At 42.4% G+C, this 18,448-nt stretch overlaps 3 protein-coding genes across 9 annotated transcripts in view; 1 reads left to right on the top strand and 2 right to left on the bottom strand.

Moving 5' to 3' along the window:
* The window catches only part of strn3 (striatin, calmodulin binding protein 3), a 21,339-nt gene extending 14,157 nt beyond the window's left edge, over positions 1-7,182 (bottom strand). For both annotated transcript variants that reach the window (XR_003871426.1, XM_029729755.1), the window contains exon 1: positions 6,536-7,182. Coding sequence is in view for 1 of the 2 variants with exons in the window: in XM_029729755.1 (XP_029585615.1) it covers positions 6,536-6,772 (237 nt within the window). In the remaining variant the exon portion in view is untranslated. The remainder of the gene's footprint in view (positions 1-6,535) is intronic.
* ap4s1 (adaptor related protein complex 4 subunit sigma 1) lies at positions 6,046-10,612 on the top strand. Its single transcript, XM_029729757.1, has 6 exons — positions 6,046-6,229; positions 7,416-7,576; positions 7,883-7,969; positions 8,083-8,151; positions 8,331-8,342; positions 8,814-10,612. The coding sequence occupies exons 2-6, from the start codon at positions 7,439-7,441 to the stop codon at positions 8,943-8,945; spliced, it is 438 nt and encodes a 145-aa protein (XP_029585617.1). The 5' UTR covers positions 6,046-6,229; positions 7,416-7,438; the 3' UTR covers positions 8,946-10,612.
* hectd1 (HECT domain containing 1) overlaps positions 10,604-18,448 on the bottom strand; it is a 28,000-nt gene continuing 20,155 nt past the window's right edge. For 2 of the 6 annotated variants that reach the window (XM_029729749.1, XM_029729751.1), the window contains exons 26-41: positions 17,625-17,846; positions 17,203-17,381; positions 16,768-16,924; positions 16,380-16,602; positions 16,212-16,266; positions 15,717-15,899; positions 15,151-15,367; positions 14,766-14,976; positions 14,367-14,568; positions 13,955-14,092; positions 13,121-13,752; positions 12,798-12,876; positions 12,604-12,697; positions 12,371-12,521; positions 11,926-12,070; positions 10,604-11,649 (exon numbers count right to left, since the gene is read on the bottom strand). In XM_029729749.1, coding sequence (XP_029585609.1) covers positions 11,512-11,649; positions 11,926-12,070; positions 12,371-12,521; positions 12,604-12,697; positions 12,798-12,876; positions 13,121-13,752; positions 13,955-14,092; positions 14,367-14,568; positions 14,766-14,976; positions 15,151-15,367; positions 15,717-15,899; positions 16,212-16,266; positions 16,380-16,602; positions 16,768-16,924; positions 17,203-17,381; positions 17,625-17,846 — 3,026 coding nt within the window. In that variant the 3' untranslated portion in view covers positions 10,604-11,511. The remainder of the gene's footprint in view (positions 11,650-11,925; positions 12,071-12,370; positions 12,522-12,603; positions 12,698-12,797; positions 12,877-13,120; positions 13,753-13,954; positions 14,093-14,366; positions 14,569-14,765; positions 14,977-15,150; positions 15,368-15,716; positions 15,900-16,211; positions 16,267-16,379; positions 16,603-16,767; positions 16,925-17,202; positions 17,382-17,624; positions 17,847-18,448) is intronic. The other 4 variants (XM_029729750.1, XM_029729753.1, XM_029729752.1 and 1 more) reach the window with 4 other exon arrangements.

The following is an 18,448-nucleotide window of genomic DNA, read 5'->3' as shown; positions in this document are numbered from 1 at the left end:
ACCATGAGGTTGAAGGAATTGTCCTTAGAGTTCCAAGGAAGCATTGTGTCGAGGCACAGATCTGGGAAAGGGTACCAAAACAGTTATGCAGCATTGAAGGTCCTCAAGAACACAGTGGCCTCCATCATTCTTAACCTGTTTGATCTAGGGGGCAGTATTGAGAATTTTGGAAAAAAATATGTGCCCATTTTTAACTGCCTCCTACACCAACTCAGAAGCTAGAATATGCATATTATTGTTCAGGTTTGGATAGAAAACACTCTGAATTTTCTAAAACAGTTTGAATGGTGTCTGTAAGTATAACAAAACTCATATTGCAGGCAAAAACCTGTGAAAAATAGATTTAAAAAAAAGTGAATTTTGTGACTGTACTATTTAGTGTCATTGTTTTATAGATACCATAGTGAGAAAGGATTCAGTTCGCAACTCCTACGGATTCCACTAGATGTCAACGATCTTTATAAAGTTGTTTGAAGCATCTGTGATGAATACAGACCGAATTAGAATGCTTGTAAGTTGACACGTCATCACTTCATTTTTTGCGCCTGCGCATAAATCTGAGAAGAGTGTCTTTGTCATTATCGTTTATTCTAGACACTTGATAGGTTGTGTGAAAATATTACTGATGTTTACTGATGTTTCACGTTAAAAATGGACCAAAAGATTAATGCTAAACAACGTTTGACATGTTTGAACAAACGTAAATAGATTATTTACTAGGTTTTTTTTAGCTTTTCGGCGTGACTTTACACAACCCACCACGTTTTGTGGGAGCCTACTGAACGCTAACTATTTGGTGTTATTTGGACATAAATTATGAACTTTGTCAAAAGAAACCACATTTGTTCTGGACCTGGGATCCCTGGCAGCGCCTTCTGATGGAGATAATCAAAGGTAAGGGGATATTTACAATGTTATTATCGATATTAGAAGATGCTAACTGTATAGCTTAGCTTATAGCTTAGCTTATTGTTAATAGCATAGTACCACGTTTATTGCAAAATGTGATTTCCCAGTAAAGTTATTTTGAGATCTGGCCATTCGGTAGCAATTACGAGATGATAATATATTATTCTTTGAATGACAATATTATAATTTACCAATGTTTTCGAATAGTAATTCCGTGATTTGTAATGCTGGATTCACTGGGAGCATTCGAGCCGAAAAAAAATCTGAATTTCACCGCGACTGTAAATGCTGTTTTTGGATATAAATATGAACTTGATGGAACTAAAAATGCATGTATTGTATAACATAATGTCCTATGAGTGTCATCTGATGCAGATTGTCAAAGGTAAGTGCATAATTCTAGCTAGTTTTCTGTCTGTTGATGCCCTTCTTTGAATTGGCTAAACTTTACACACAGCTATTGTCAATGTACTCTCCTAACATAACCTAACTTTATGCATTCTCCGTAAAGCCTCTGAAAGTCGGACAGCGTGGTTAGATTTAGGAGATATATCTTTCAAATGGAGGAAAATAGTTGATTATTTGATTATTTGAAATGATTACTCTTGCAGTTTTGAATTCCCCGCCATGGTCACATGACAATGAATCCCAATACCGGGATAAGATCGGGATAAGATCCTCAACAGGTTTTAAATGGAAGAAGTTTGGAACCACCAAGACTATTCTCACAGCTGGCCACCCAGTCAAACTGAGCAATTGGTAGAGAAGGGCCTTAGTCAGGGAGGTCACCAAGAACCTTCCAGAAGGCCAACCATCTCTGCAGCACTCCACCAATCAGGCCTTTATGGTAGAGTGGCCAGACGGAAGACACTCCTCAGTAAGAAGGCACATGACATCGCGCTTGGAGTTTGCCAAAAGTCACCTAAAGACTACCAGACCATGACAGATTCTGTGGTCTAACGAAACCAAGATTGAACTCTTTGGCCTGAATGCCAAATGTCACATCTGGAGGAAACCTGGCACCATCCCTACGGTGAAGCATGGTGGTGGCAGCATCATGCTGTGGGGATGTTTTTCAGCAGGAGGGACTGGGAGACTAGTCAGGATCAAGGGAAAGATGAACAGAGCAAAGTACAGAGAGATCCTTGATGAAAACCTGTTCCAGAGCGCTCAGGACCTCAGACTGGGGAAGGTTCACCTTCCAATGGGACAACGACCCTAAGCACACAGCCAATACAATGCAGGAGTGGCTTCGGAACAAGTCGAACATCTCTGGAGAGACCTGAAAATAGCTGTGCAGCGACGCTCCCCATCCAACCTGACAGAGCTTGAGAGGATCTGCAGAGAAGAATGGGAGAAATTCCCCAACTACATGTGTGCCAAGCTTGTAGCGTTGTACCCAAGAAGACTTGAGGCTGTAATCGCTGCCAAAGCTGCTTCAACAAAGTACTGAGTAAAAGGTCTGAATTTTTATGTAAATGTGATATTTCACTTGCCAAGAGTGTGCAAAGCTGTCATCAAGGCAAAGGATGGCTATTTGAAGAATCTCAAATATAAAATATCTAACACTTTTTTGATTACTACACGATTCCATGTGTTATTTCATAGTTTGTCTTCACTATTATTCTACAATGTAGAAAACAGTAAATATTAATAAAAACCCTTGAATGAGTAGGTGTCCAAATTTTATACTGGTACTGTATGTTTTTGTTAGGTAGCGTTAACTAGCACTAGTCGGCTGTACCTGCGCCACAACTCTGGTATTTTTCGTCCTACAGCTTGTTCTCCATCTTCTTTTTAACTAGTGAATCAACATGTTTTCAGCACTTTTATTTTCTTGACTGATCAAATATCGTATCGTGAGGTCTCTGGAAATTCCCAGCCTATCCAAATACAGTAAGTACACTATCAGAGATCAAATTGCCGCAATGATCCTAATTTCTGTTAAAGCACTTCTGCTAAAAGCTGTGGAAATCCCCCCTGCCCTCAGACCAATCCCAGCGCAGCTAGCAAAGCCAGTATCGGCCTAGCTGCTACGTACGTGTGAGGTCAGGGTTGAGATGTGTAACGGTCAGTCTGGGGATACAGTGAGCTCACAGACCCAAATTAACAGGCTGACAAAGTAATGGACTGTATTGGAGCAGGAATAGACATGGCCAACTCACGACACATTACCCGCTGTACAGCTGTCCTGTAAATGGGTGCAAAAATAAATGGATGACTTTTAGAGTTTTGCCATCACTGACATAACATAACTACCACTTCACTGCAAAGGAACGCTGCTTAGGCCTATTCACACACTTGGATACATCTAGGACTGTATTTTACATTTGCCTGTCTGTCTACTTGTTTATGTGGCTTAGTGTACAAGCCATCTTTCTTCAATAATCAACAAATAAAGAGTACAATCAGTGAAATCATAATTTCATCAATCAAGGTTTCACAACCATAGCGGCAGGTAGCCTAGTGGTTAGAGCGTTGGGCCAGTAACCGAAAGGTTGCTAGATCAAATCCTCGAGCTAACAAGGATTTGTTCTTAACTGACTTGCCTAGTTAAATAGCGGGGAAAAATAAAAAAAACATTAAAAATGTCAGAAACTGTCAAATGTTTTCACAGTTCAGACCGTTTTCAGGAGCCAAGGTAGACTATTAAGTGGAACGGCTATTTTCAGCTCATCTACTGACAGATGTTATGTATAACCAAGAAAGACCTGTGGAAGAACATTTCAGTGGTCTAATTAGCACAGATGTTTTAGGGATAGAGAGTAGTGACATAGTCACATAGACATAGTCATGCTGCCTTGGCAGCAGCTAATGGGGATCCATAATGAAAACAAATACATTCTATCAGTAGGATAACAAACACCAATCCTGTCAAACTTTCATTGTGGTAAAACACTCAGCCTCAACATATAAAAAATAAAACCCAGATACAACAGTCACTGCCTCTGTGTTAATAATCATATTCTTTATTTCCACAGACAGATTCTGAACAGAAAGAAAAGGGCCCGGTCAGGCTGCCTTTTCTCGGTCTGTCTGTCTGTCTTCTACAGCCAGGGCAAAGGAAGAGCAGAGCGCATAAGAATGGTTCTAAATATGCCCTGGCAGTCTTAGTGACCTATAAAGTTAGATTTAACCCAGATAGCGCTTATTTCCAGGCTTGGTGTGATTTGTGCTAACAGGGCTGACTGCTTGATTGATGTGGATGAATCGCAAAGCAACTCACCCAATAGGAGGTGCAGCTGACCAAAATAATCTAGGCTTGCTTCATTAACGTAAAATGCATGTTGTTTAACCAATACAAAGTTGAACAATATTACAGCATCTTGTTATGTACAATTTTCTACATTGTAGAATAATAGTGAAGACATCAATACTATGAAATAACACATATGGAATCATGGAGTAACCCAAAATTAGTGTTAAATCTAAATATATTTATATTTTATATTCTTCAAAGTAGCCTTGAGTTGGACCGCAGAGTGAAGGAAAAGCAGCCAACAAGTGCATAGCATATGTGGGAACTCCTTCAAGACGGTTGGAAAAGCATTCCAGGTGAAGCTGGTTGAGATAAATGCCAAGGATTTGCAAAGCTGTCTAGGCAAAGGTTGGCTACTTTGAAGAACCTAATATTTTGGTTTAACACTTTTTACTACATGATTCCATATTTGTTATTTCATAGCATTGATATCTTCACTACTATGTATTATACAATGTAGAAAATAGTAAAAATAATAAAACCTGTGAATATATATATATTTTTGTTACTGTACATGAACCCTAACATAACTAAAACTTGCTCATTTTCTGGCCATCTAGTGAGACAATCAATTCTCTACAGGGTCATGACATCTAGTTTTGTCACTTCACTAGTCCTGAGAGTGTGTGTGTGGGGGGGGGGGGCACAGACAGACCGTGGCTACAGGGATGCAGAAGCTGTGCTGCCTTATATCCATTCCAATCTATTGACTGGTAGGCCTTGAATCAGTGTGCAGAATGAGAGTCATGCTGAAGGTATGTGTCACTGAGCAAGTCAGTACAAGGGCAGTCAACCTCCCATCTGCCACCACTCAAATCAAAATCAAGTCAAATCTTATTGGTCACATACACATGGTTAGCAGATGTTAATGCGAGTGTAGCGAAATGATTGTGCTTCTAGTTCCAACTATGCAGTAATATCTAACAGTAATTCAACAAATTCACAACAACTACCTTATACACACACCAATGTAAAGGGATGAATAGAATATGTACATATAAATATATGGAGGAGCGATGGCGAGATGCAGTATATGGTATAGAATACAGTATATACATATGAGATGAGTAATGTAGGATATGTAAACATTATTAAAGTGGTGTTATTTAAAGCGACTAGTGATACCTTTATTAAGTCCATTTATTTAACTGGGCAGAGATTTGAGTCAGTATGTTGGCAGCAGCCTCTCTATGTTAGTGATGGCTGTTTAACAGTCTGATGGCCTTGAGATAGAAGCTGTTTTTCAGTCTCTCAGTCTCTCAGTCAACTGTCTGTCTGGAGTGGGGTGTGTTCAAACAAAGCAGTACTATACTCTCTCTGGCACTGCTTGAATTTCAACACCTCCACATTCCTTAATACAATCACAACACTGAACCAACATTCACTTTCGTATCTGCAAGACTGCCAGGTAGTCTCGACAGGTCACATAACGTTAGCTGATGTCATAACATACATTTTATAAAACCTGTCAAAATGTCATAAAATGAACCACAACGGAAAAACTTAATTAAATTGACCAAGATCACATCCGTGACACAAAAGTGAATTCTAAAAGTTATGTAGCTAGATTACTAACTAAGCCTAAAGCGATTTTTTTTACTTGTTCGATCGTAAATGACAGTGCAGTGTGTCAGACTGTGTCTGGGGCCTTGTGACAGTTAGCTAGCTAGCTAACTTTGTTTATGTTAGCTTACTAACAACATGCACAAACCATCCAAATGGCATCAGACTACATGTTTATTTTTTATTTATTTATGTACATTTTAAAAAAACTTTAAGTTAAAAAGATTGCAGACTTGATATGATCAACAATATGGGATGTATCCCTTTTGAAGATTGTTTAGCTAACTAGCTAACATCGGCTAGCCTGTCGGTGACTCAAGAGGACCCAGCCAAGTTGTCGCCGTAATGACCAAACCAAAATGGCTGCTCTCAGAGATTAGTTGACAGTCAGCTGGATTCGGTTTGATTAGAGCCTTCTGTATTTCAACGACTCTCTAAGATGAAACGACTAAATAAGTAGCACAGCAGCAAGAGTGAACGTTATTCATAAAACTACGGGTAAGCCATTGCATACAAATCAACTTGATGTTCCACTTTATCACATACTATCTAGCCAGCATTTGTCAGCCGGTGCTAAGCTAATGTTATCCAGCCAGTTAACTGATTCCCGTGGCTAACTAACTATTTGTTATCTAACTGGACACACTATAGTAGGACGTTCAGTTGCTATCGAAGCATGGTCACTGGATGCAAAGAGGCTAAAACAAAAGTTGCACACTATCCAGGCAAAATGCATTGTTGCTCAAGCTTCTGTGTTTTAGTTAGTTGGCTGAGCTAACGTTAGTATGCTAATAGCTAACATACCTGAAGTTCGGCCCTCTCCACTTCCCAATGAGCTCTCTCCATTTCGAATCGGGCCCATTCGTGCTGGATGTAATGTAAAATACCGGGGATGGTATATTGCTGTGGCCGTGGTATCTCGTCTTGCTGCTGCCCCATCCCTGAGCCACCTCCACTACCGATTTGGGGATTAACGTTGTTATTCCCCTGCTGCTGTCTTGAGGCGGCCATTCCAACTCCTCCGCCGGGGTGTTCATCCATTTTTAAGAAGAGGAAAGTCCCAGCACAATTTGCTGTTTGAATTCGCCTTCCCTCCCCTTTTCAGATCAGTGTTCCCGTATGAATTTGACGATGCCTTTCACTGAAATGGCTATGCTGTTGTAGTGAGACAGGGCTATGTTTTGGATTTACTCTCAGCGTAAAGATTTGTTGGCCGCCATTAGTCCAATCCTTGGAGTTGGATATGAAAGCCTCCTTACTGCCGGGGGTGGGAGAGAGAATTGTCCCGCGCTGCATGGTGGGACATACTCACCTTTTTCTTTTTTTTGGGGTCATCCAAATACATTAGCCTGGGCATGCGTGTATACAGTTACAGTCTGTACAGCACAGACACATTGTGAACCAGATAAATAATAGAAATAGGATTCTATCAGGGGTTGTTTGCATGACTCAGGGAGCCATCTCATATCCAGCACCATGTTGCTGACTGCATTGTTTGCTGACTGCAGATTGGGGATCTGACTGTTAGTTTAGCTTGGCCATAGTCCTTCTGACTGCTGAATGGGATATGTAGTTAACTGATCAGTTACAGATGCATAAACAACAAAAAATGGTATTACACAAAGACTTTGTGCATGATTTGCAATGACACCATGTATTTCTATAATTATTTCCTGTTTTGCAGATACACTGTATTTAGAGATCACAATGATCAAGTTCCTTCTGATGGTTAACAAGCAGGGCCAGACCCGCCTGTCTAAGTACTATGAGCAGGTGGACATTGAGAAGAGGCCTTCTCTGGAGACTGATGTTGTCAAGAGATGCCTGTCACGCAAAAAAGAAGAGGTCTCTCTCAATCACATTATTAGAAAGAAAAAAAATAGTTTGGTTTACTTTCAGGGGTATAACACAACAGTGAGAAGACAATGCATAACTGGGGGGTTAGACAAGACAATACAGGACAGAATGAAATCTAGTAGAAATAACCTAGACCTAACCTAGTCTGTTATCAGTCTGTTTAGCTATAATTCCAGTCCTTGCCACTCATGCTAAACATTTTTATTTGTATTTATGGTATTCTTCATGCTGAGTTAGTGTTCCACTGAGCTCATCTTGGAATTCACATTCAACTAACTATTATATTCTATCTAGTGCTCTTTTGTGGAATACAAGGACTTCAAACTAGTGTATCGACAGTATGCTGCTCTTTTCATAGTTGTTGGTATCAGTGACACTGAGGTGAGTTCATCATTTCACTGTTATAAGTGTATTAGTGTTATCAGATTAAGGTTGAGATTGTATTATTGTGATTATACATAATTCATGGTGTGGGATGTCCTTCTTTCCCACAGAATGAGCTGTCAATCTATGAGCTGGTACACAACTTTGTTGAGGTTCTTGACAAGTACTTTAGTCGTGTGGTGAGTTCAGTCTTTTTATTCTCGACTTCAGCACATTCTTGCTGTATACTAGATTTAATTCATGTTCACTATCCAACCACCTATGCATTTTAAAGGTCAGTATTTTCTGGGACAAAAACACATTACTCTAAACTGATTGTTCCTCGTTAGAAAAGTAAATTGTTTTTCTCTCCTAACAGAGTGAATTGGATGTATCCTTTACAAATGATTATAACTGGTTTTAATCAGTTTGAGGAAACAAGTAATTGAAACAAAAGCAGGGGTTGTCTACCTGTCCACCTTCTCATTAGGTGCTTTTCATGTGGCCTGCCAACAGTGCCATTCCAGCCCTGGCATTTAGTATGGCACTGCACAGACTGATGAAGACTACTGTCATTGTCTGAGTCTGGGCTCAGTGGGATTTCAGGCTAGCCGGGGTCAGACCAGTCATAAGAATTGGAATACAACTACAGTCAGTGGTGTTAAGTTGTCAAAGTTGTTCAACCTGACCAGTGACATGTTAATGGTGTAGCCAGAGATAACAAGAACATTATTCTTACTAATGGAGAGGGCTCATAGAGGGGAGGGGGGGGGACAAATGCTCTCCTTTACACTGTGATAGGGAATAAATGTGTATTCAATATTGACTTATAGATGATTTAATGACCTTAACTCCAGCTCAGATCATGTTCAACCTGGATAAAGTGCACATCATCATTGATGAGATTATCCAGAATGGACACATAGTGGAGACCAACAAGAACCGCATCCTGGCACCTCTACTTGCTCTGGACAAGATGGCTGAGGCACATTGAGCAGTTGTTTGAACCATAGACTTAAACATCGCATCATTGTATCTGTCCAATTATGACGTCTTTAAGAGCGCGGGCAGCGCCATTAAGTCCATCTCCATTATGAAGTAGTCAATTTTCTTCTGAGTTGGGAAACTGAAAGGGTGCACACTGCCACCTAGAGTGTGTTGTTTGAACAGGGATAAAGTAGAGGTTGGCGATTTACTGACACCTGCAGTTATGGAATGTCTCCTCACAAGTATAACTAATTGGCTGATTCCTCCTGGTAACCTGGATGGAATTATGATCCTTGAAGGAAAACCACCCAAAAACGATATTTTGGTATTTGTTTCATTAGTCCATTGCTGACATAGTCCCAAAATGTTTTGCTTGTCAGCAATCACGTTTTTAAGATTTGTAACTTTCAAACCCTCCCCATATGATGCATTTTGCACCATACAGGGATGATTTCTGTATTTTAATGCCACATTCAAAACAACTGGAAACTCTGAAAAATACGAGGTCAAATCATGTCGTCAGTGCTCTAGAATGAGGCCAGAGTTCCCGAGTTGGAATTCTGAGTTGGATGACCGTTCAAATAGATTTTTCTCCAGTCGGAACCTCTTTTTGTTTTTGAACGCACTGAAGTCCAAAGTTCCTGAGTTCCCAGTTGTTTTAAACGTGGCACGAAAGTTGCATATCTTGAAAACTTGATTGCTGACAAGCGAAACATGTCAACAATAGACTAATGAAATAAATACCAAAATATTGTTTTTGGGTGAAGTTTTCCTTAAAGGATCACATAATTTCATCCAGGTCATCACTTCAAAGTGGTGAAAGTTCTCAAGGGCGGTGCCCCCTAGAGAATGATGGAGGCCGCTAGTCAAGAAAAAGTATAGGAACCCTTTGGAATTACCTGGATTTCTGCATAAAATCTGATCTAAATCACAACAATGGACATAGCGTGCTTAAACTAATAACACACAATTATACATTTGTCTTTATTGAACACACCGTGTAAGCATTCACAGTGTAGGGTGGAAAAAGAATGTGAACCCTATGATTTAATAACTGGTTGACTCTCCTTTGGCAGCACTAAACTCAACCAAACATTTGAGGTTGCGGATCAGACCTGCACAACGGTCAGGAGGCATTTTGGACCATTCATCTTTACAAAACGGTTTCAGTTCAGCCTTATTCTTGCGATGTCTGGTGTGGACCTCTCTCAAGGTCATGCCACAGCATATCGGGTTGAGCTCAGGACTCTGACTGGGCCACTCCAGAAGGCGTATTTTCTTCTGTTGATTTACTTTTGTGTTTTGGGTCATTGTCCTGTTGCATCACCCAACTTCTGTTGAGCTTCAATTGGCACAGATAAAGACATTTTACAGGAGAATGTTAGGCTAAACTTGAATTCATTTTTCAGATATCCAGGTAATTCCAAGGGTTCACATACTGTATTACCCTTTGAAAAAAATGGAAACATTGCCATCCAAATGATTTATGGACCTCATACTTGGGTTTATCAATAATAATCCATTGTATAGAATAGTTTTTTTTTTTTTATACAGCAGCTATAGTAATAGATTGAACTGAGGTATTACGTACATCTTCCCTTGGAGCTTTAATGTGCATGGAATGTTATTCAGGTCTTTTTTAACGTAAATAAATAAGACTTGATACTTTGCAAACATTTTAATGATTATTTTTGGAGCATACACATTTGAAAATATCTGTTTACTTCAAACTGCAACTTGAGTTAAATAAATGTTTATAATATACAAAGAAAATACAAGGGAAAGCATAGCTTGCTTTTTTTCCTTTTTAAATGTGCCTTGCACACAGAACCAGTGTTTTTGTCTCTAGCTTTATTATCAAATTACACAAATGCACTCAGGGACTTTGATCCTTATAGCAGGGCAATAAACATCAAAATACACACAGTAACGAAAGCAAAAGGAAAAATAATAAGCATGTGCATCATGATTGTATGATGTTAGATGAAGTAAAAGGAACAAGGTAATCCTAATATTCAAACAATGCAGGCACTAGTAAAACAACCTGGTCAGGAAATGCCCAAACACTCTACAGTTAGCTCTACAGAAGCAGCTGCCCTTCTCCCCTCACATCACGCAGGGAAAGGAAGGAGGTTGACAGCCGGGTGGTGGAGATCTGAAAACCCAAAAATCTACAGAGAACTTGTACACAGATGCTCACAGCCAAAGTATGAGAGAGAGATAGTAAACACTGTAGAACATGAGGAAACTGTCTGCCCCGGCTTCCAGTTTCTCAAGCCCTTAAAGCAGCAGAGTGCCCTGGGGAGGGAGGGAGCTGTGACAAGTAAGCAGATGGGTCCGAGGAGAGGCGCCCCTGGTTTTATCTGTATCAGTAGCTATTGAGTTAACATGGGACTGTTTTCCTAAAGTTTTTCAGGGGGAAAGGACAGGACGGGGGAGATGTGGGGTTGGGAGGAGGGGGAGAGATCTCAGAGAGCACGGCTTGTTTCTTTTTCTGCAACAAAACACAACAGGCTTCACCAGCGGGGGGGGAGGGGGGGTTGGTCAGTCATAATGGGGCAGACGGCGCATGCTCAGTTGAGGTGGAAGCCCTTCTCCATGGTAGCAGCTAGGAGGCGCTCTCTCATGATGTCTTCAGAGGAATACTCTGGCAGCTTCAGGTAGTGCACACAAGTGTTAACAGATGGATAGCTGGAGTCTGTCGCGTCCACCTAGTGGGAACAATTAGGTTAACTGTGTTGCAGTCACAGCCCTGCTCTATAATCCCAGAGGTCTGGAGTGGCAGATACAAGTGGTGGAAGTAGTGTCATTACAATATTATGACTTAAAGCTGAACAGAATACATTTAATTTCAAACATTTCCCAAATTTCTACTGGCAGCATTTCTGAAACATGTCCATATCAACCTCATTAGGATGGCTTACTGTACTGCAAGGTTGACAAAGTTCCCTAAACTCAGCAGTGATTGGCCTCATGGAGAGCCTTACCTTCCGAACGATGGTGAGGCGTGGGTGCAGGTTGGCCAGACCACCAGGGGGCAGAGTGGAGCATCCTGTGGTGAACTGGAGGAAGGCTTTCCTCTCGTCAGATGACATGCCACACAGCACCCGCACAAAACGCAGGAACCCAGGACTGTGGAGAGGACGATAACAGATATAACAGTTAAAAAGGTCTCTCCAGCAAAATATGAAAACAACAAGCTGTTAGATAGTGTCAGTTGATGTACTGGTGCAGCAGTACAAGGTCCCATGTTCCTCTAGGAACTAAGTGACGTTCTGGTCATGTTAGCGACGTCGCCATTTCAGTTCTTGTCATTTGAACCCCTTTTAAATCACGACCAACACCGTCAATACAAGGAGATCTAACACACTTTTTTCAAGCTGGCCAGAGTAAATGATCTAGTCTACAAGCTGTAGTAGAGGGCCATCATACCTGTCCCGAGTGTAGCCCAGCTTAGGCTCTGTGTAGTTCATGACATCCTCAGATGTCCAGGAAGGAGACTGGTTTCCACAGAGGATCATCTGCACCTCCTTGTGACTGAAGGAGCTCAGCTTCTCCATGGGGAACACTCGGTTAAAACCCTCTGAGAAAAGAAAAGTTCATTTCGTTACATTCAAAATGTAGTGTGATTACTGACACTAATCCATGTGTTTCAATAGGCATACCTCTGAAAGCCTCCATTTGTTTCTGGATGCCAGTGTGCATAGAGAAGTCAAACATGAGCTCCACATACTCCTCAGCATTCTCCATGGTCACCATCTGGAAAGATTAACAGAGAGGGGCACAGGCCAGATTTAGACAACTCATCTGACCAGTAAAACTCAGGGCATAGCCAATAGCGGTGCAGTTCTCTACCTACCTCGTCATTTCCATTGGGCTTCAGGTCCACTGCTGAGAAGCCATGCACTTTGGATGAGGGGCAGAACTGGAAATTCAATCTGGGAGAAAAGGGACTCAAAATTAGCCATGTTGAGTGACAACGATACAGCGGTCAAGGATCAAATAATGAATCAGCATAAAACTGAAAAGGTGAGCAAATTTAAAAAATGTACCACAAGTGATTATATGTCGCCTACAAAACAATGCAATTAGCAAAAATGGCATTCCAATTCAGGATATTATCCACTGAATTCTTGACAAAATTTAAGGTCTCTCAGTAAGAATGGTGGGCGCTGTGCTCACCCCAGGTCCTCTACACTAAGCGGTGGTCCAGAGCCCATGGGGTTCTTCAGCATGAGGTCCTGCAGCCTAGTGTTCTTCTCATCCTCAGACAGACTCTTGTTCCCCAGGATCAGCCTCCTCTTCACCGCCAGCTCCTTCATCTCCTTCAGGAACTTGGCCCGGTGGGGGTTGACCAGTTCAAAGTCCTCCCAGGTCAGGATGCCGTGGTACCAGGCCGGGGGCTTGGGTTTAGGGGGGTCCAGGATGAACTCGGACTTGGAGTCCTCGTCAAAGCTGCCGATGGAATAGGTGTCCTGGCTCTCCTCGGTGGACGCCTCCGACTGGATCTCTGAGAAGTGCCGGTGCTGCTCGGTAGGATCAAGGAGGAGAGGGCCACCGCGGGACGCATAGAGCAGCTTGGACATGTTGCTCTTAATGTCACCCATGCAAAGAAGCTTGAAGAAGGGTCGTGAGATGGGCAGGTCCACCAGGCGGTTGTCCTGGATGCACTTGGCCAGGAAGACACCGAGGAAGAAGAAGAGTTTGCTGAGGCGCTCCAGCTCGTCACTGTCTTGGGGGAATGGGGCCGGGAACAGGCCGCAGGAGCGCTGGACGTAGTAGCCTGGAGGTTTCAGACCCCCACCCAGATCCACCTGATAGTACAACACACACAGTTAATCCCAAAAAATATTAAAGTGACACTGACATGGTTCATAACATCTAAATATACAGTATGATGTTTTTCAGGAAAAAAATTAACATGTAATTGCATGGTCATTGTCAACTGTGCATTTTATTAGTCCAAATATTACTGTTCAGGTCTACGTTTTCATGTGGCAGTAAAGCGGCACTTGCCTGGCGAGACTCATCGTCTGGGAAGTCGTCATCACAGAGCCAGATACCCAGGGAAGTCCTCTGGAACTCAGCTGCCACCAGAGCATAGAACTCCAGGGTGGGACCGAGGCCTGTGCCCTCCTCCCCCTGGAACTCAACCTGGGAAGACAGACATATTGGTCAGTCACTATGAACTTCCATAGCCATGCCATTCAAATAGGGGAAGACATCACAGGTACAGTAAGCTTGTACAGTAAGCTTACAAAATTGATGACTATGAATTGGATGAATGAGGACTTATTTCACACCACATAGCATTACATGGACCACTTATTTATGGCAACCAATAATCCCTTCACACAGATCCTCCATTGAGCATGCTATATAGGCCAGGAGACAAATTTGTGTGTTTAAATCTGGCGTAGTGTTCTACCTCCAGAACAGACTTCCTGTCGGCATGGATCTGCATGACGCTCTCAGCCCACTCCATCATCTGGTCTCCGCGGGGGACCTTGATCCTCTCGTGTTTGAGCCGGCCCACCCTGAACTCCCCAGGGTCGTCCCTGCGCACTGTGGTGGAGGGCCGTGAGCGCTCCATGGTGGCCTCCCGCCGGTTCTGCAGCCACACTATTGCCCTTGAGGACACACAGGCACATACAGGGTCAGTATAGAATAAGGTGAATGAAATGGACAGCACTCAAAATAATTCCTCTTCAATAATAGGCCCTGTAATATGTGAGGGAGCACAATGTTCGTTATTCAATGCAGTACAAGACCATGCACCATCTTCAGGAGAATACAGAGCGTGATAGACATGTGAAGTAGCACTAACCTGGAGGCTCCAAACGCAGTGCAGGTGAAGTACAGCTGCCGGGTCTCGAAGGGGATGAGGAAAGGACACTTGCTGGTAAGCTGCTCACACCACTCTGGGAGGGCTCCGCTGGCCAGGGCCAGAGGCTCCTCTATCTGCTGGAGAATCTTTGTTGTGACCTTCTTGCTGGTGAATTCCTCAGGCGATGCATTGAATTGGAGGTCATCCACATCTAGTCATAACACAGTAGATTAACAACACGTGTCATTAAGAACACAAACGGGGGGGGGGGGGGGGGGTCTGTGGTGGTATGAAGGGGTGTAGCCGTAACTTCCTGGTAGTTGTGTGTGTGTGTGTGAATGATGAAGAGGATGCGGAGTGTGTGTTCCGAGATGTTAATCCATACCTTCCTGGAAAGTGCGTGCGTGGGCGTGGGGGTCTCCCCCGATGATGAATAGGATGCGGAGTAGCTGGAGCACGTCCTCCACTCCACAGGCGCTCTGACTGGAGCCAGCCTTGGCCTGGGCCTGCTCCCTGGCCACACTCAGAATGTCACAGGTCTGCATGACACCCAGAGACCCAGGGCTCAGGCCCCCTGACCTACATCCGTGCTCACAGAAGTCCTGCAAGCAATCATATGGACCGTGGTTTAAAACCGGATGTTTCCTTCAGCTCCCTGACTATACTAACTCTCTGACTAACAGTGAAGACAGTAGCATAAAACTGGACAAGGCTATTTTACTGTACAATTACAGCATTCTCGTATGACAAAATAATGAAACGGAACAGATTCACAACACTGACGTCTATGGAAATCATGGTAATGCATTATTTACAGAACAGCCACAAGCCATTTAGCTAAAGAAAACAGCAACAACTGTCTAACACAAGTGAGTCAAGCAAGAAAGAAAAGGCTATATCAAAAGAGAAAATAGACAGATAGTTAAGCAACATCTTGATGTCGTTCTATACCTTGTATGCAGCTATGAGCTGAGAACAATTTCTGTTTTTCCTAATACTTTTATTAGTGCCGGTTAATTTCCAGTGGCGCAGGAAAGATGAGTCTGCATTCTTCTGCATGTAGGTTATCAAGTCATTCTTTGGTAATTCATCAGTGCCAAGGTATTGCTCCACATGCTCTACAGACCAGCAACCCTACAACAGGAAGAACCAAATGTTGGTCTTTCCTGATTGTAAAGTCTCAAGGCAAATAGACATGCATTACAGTAGATTGGTTTAACCACTAAAGAGGCCGGTGCAGTTACTCTAGTTACATTATGACTAATAGGGTTTTCAGTCACAGTCTCCTTGCGTCTTTAAAAGGTTAGTGAGGTATGGCTCTCTAGCTGGCTAGCTATCCAGGAGGAACATTTAGCTACACATTTGAGAACAGCCACAGAAATTCACAGCCAAGATTTTAATGGGCAGGATAGAAGGAACTGAGGGGATGTGAAACCTGTCAATTACCATCTTTCTACTTTCCTTCTCTTTGTCCGAATCCTTCATTTCTCTGTACATTATCCTGCAACACAAAGTCGAAATATCATTAAGAAAGGAGATCAAAAGGCTATTTTTAGTTTAGGTTTCACCATAGAATCATGAGGAAAAGCTAAAACAACAACCATCCAGACTTACGTATATGTGGGTTCCCAGATCCGGCGTAGTTTATCTGACTTGACGCTCCCGCTGCAGGAGAGCTGCAGGAGCTTCTGGACATAGTAAAAGATAGTACCCTTGTAGTTGGAGAGAGGTAGTTCAACTTCTCGGGTGGTTCCAAGCCCTGCCACTTTGAGGATGAGGGCGAGGTGGGGGGAGGGGGGACACTCAACCTCCTCCTGGACTTCAGAGCGAGGTGTACCTGTAAGGACAAGGAAAGACATGAAGAAAAAGCTCACCAATGTGCTCTAGAGTTCAACTGAAGTATGTGTGAAAGACCTGCCATTTGTCTAGTAATCATGTACAAAACCAAGTCCATCCACAGTCATACATATTGGACTGAATACTGTTGGTGTCGTGTGTTTACCTGGTGGAGGGATCTCCAGGTCAGTGGTCTGCTGGACGTTGGTCCGGCCTGGTCTGGGGTCGAACGCCGGGACTAAAGCAGAGAACTGGCGTTTGAGGACAAAGTCATCGTCCCAGGTTCTACGCCGACCCCCTTTGGTTTCATACTCTTCCTCTTCCTGTTAAAACACGACATGAACAACCGCCATCAGCTCTTTGGGAGTGGCAGACAAGGTACTACACCCAACAAACATGCAACACCGATATTAGACATCTACAGGACAAAGAAACATTTATAAAAACAAAACACCAACAAAAATCGCATACATTAACATCACACACACTTCACAATCCACAGACAAACTTAAGGGGGGGTTCAGGCAACTATTTTTAAAAGGGAGTACAAGCATGCAATTGACAAGTACACTATATGAAGAGAAACTGCAACAAATTTTACCCTATTAAAATGAATGTGGAAACCAAGGTTTACCCTGGACCGTACCAAAACTTCCTCATACTCTTGGTCTTCCTGATTGTCATCCTCGTTCTCATCATCATCATCATCTGGCTCAGGCAGATCCTCTTCATCATCTAACTCGGCCAATAGCGTGTTAGCGCGACAGCTGTCCAGGAAGTCTGCAGGGAGAGGACTCAAGTGTGAGGTCTCACTAGAAACAACTCTGATCATCATGCACTTTTCCCGAGTCAAAAGCGCTAGCCAAATGTATGAGGAGTCAAGATATGTCAAATGTTAACATGGATGTTCGGTAGTAGAAACACGTTAAATGTTGAAGAAGCTAAGGTGTAGTGGAGGAAGAAAGATGTATAATATGTATATAACATAGGAATAATAATAATAGTAAGTCTAGTATAGCCTACCATAGAGGGAAAACTCAGCTTCCTGACCAGTGTCGCTCTCACTAGACGTAGAGGTCAGGCTGGTTGTCAGAGTGTTACTGAGCAACTGGCCAACCGACAAACCTGTGGTTGCCGTGGCTACATTATTGCTGCTGGTTACTATGGATGTGGACATTGTAACAGTTGAGGTGGTGCCAGTGGTTGTGAGGTTAGGAAAGCTCTGTGCACCCATGAGAGGAGAAGCTGCAAACAAACAAAAACCAAAAATGCGATTAGTTCCCAAACAGAAAAAGAAGCAGGTATTATTTTTGACTGATTCCAGTTCAAGCAATGCTGGTTGTTCTTCTACCACTACACATGCTTGTCACATTCAAGCCTCAGTCAGCATCATCTGACCACTGGAAGTCATGTTGAGTAAATAAAATGTCAATATTATACAATGATCCACTGGCCACTATTTCTATAGCTCTATTTAAGGATGACAAAAAAAATTGAAATAAAATCAATTTTAGTAATGCACTGTCAGCAAAGTCAAAAAGGACGTTAGATTCTCCTTGGTTTAACGAAATAGCCTAATATTAGAGCAAAGACAAACAAAAACACATCAGCACAAAAGCAACACCATTCTTATATGTGAAGCCAGTAGTTATTCTTCTTGTCTAGATGAGTGACTGTTTTGTTCCTTCCCTTTGTGTGGTGATCAGACTAGCAATCAAATGATCAATATTGAACACAACGTACAACATTTTACATATTTTTGCAGCGTATGTATTCACAGTACTTGTTCAAACAACATTACGCAATGTAGAATTGACAACTTCTCCAGGTTGTAAACATTTTATTAT

The sequence above is a fragment of the Salmo trutta genome, chromosome 33 (assembly GCF_901001165.1).
Source record: "Salmo trutta chromosome 33, fSalTru1.1, whole genome shotgun sequence".
Taxonomy (NCBI): domain Eukaryota; kingdom Metazoa; phylum Chordata; class Actinopteri; order Salmoniformes; family Salmonidae; genus Salmo; species Salmo trutta.
Note: the sequence above shows the minus strand (reverse complement) of the source record. Positions and strands in the feature narration are given on the sequence as shown.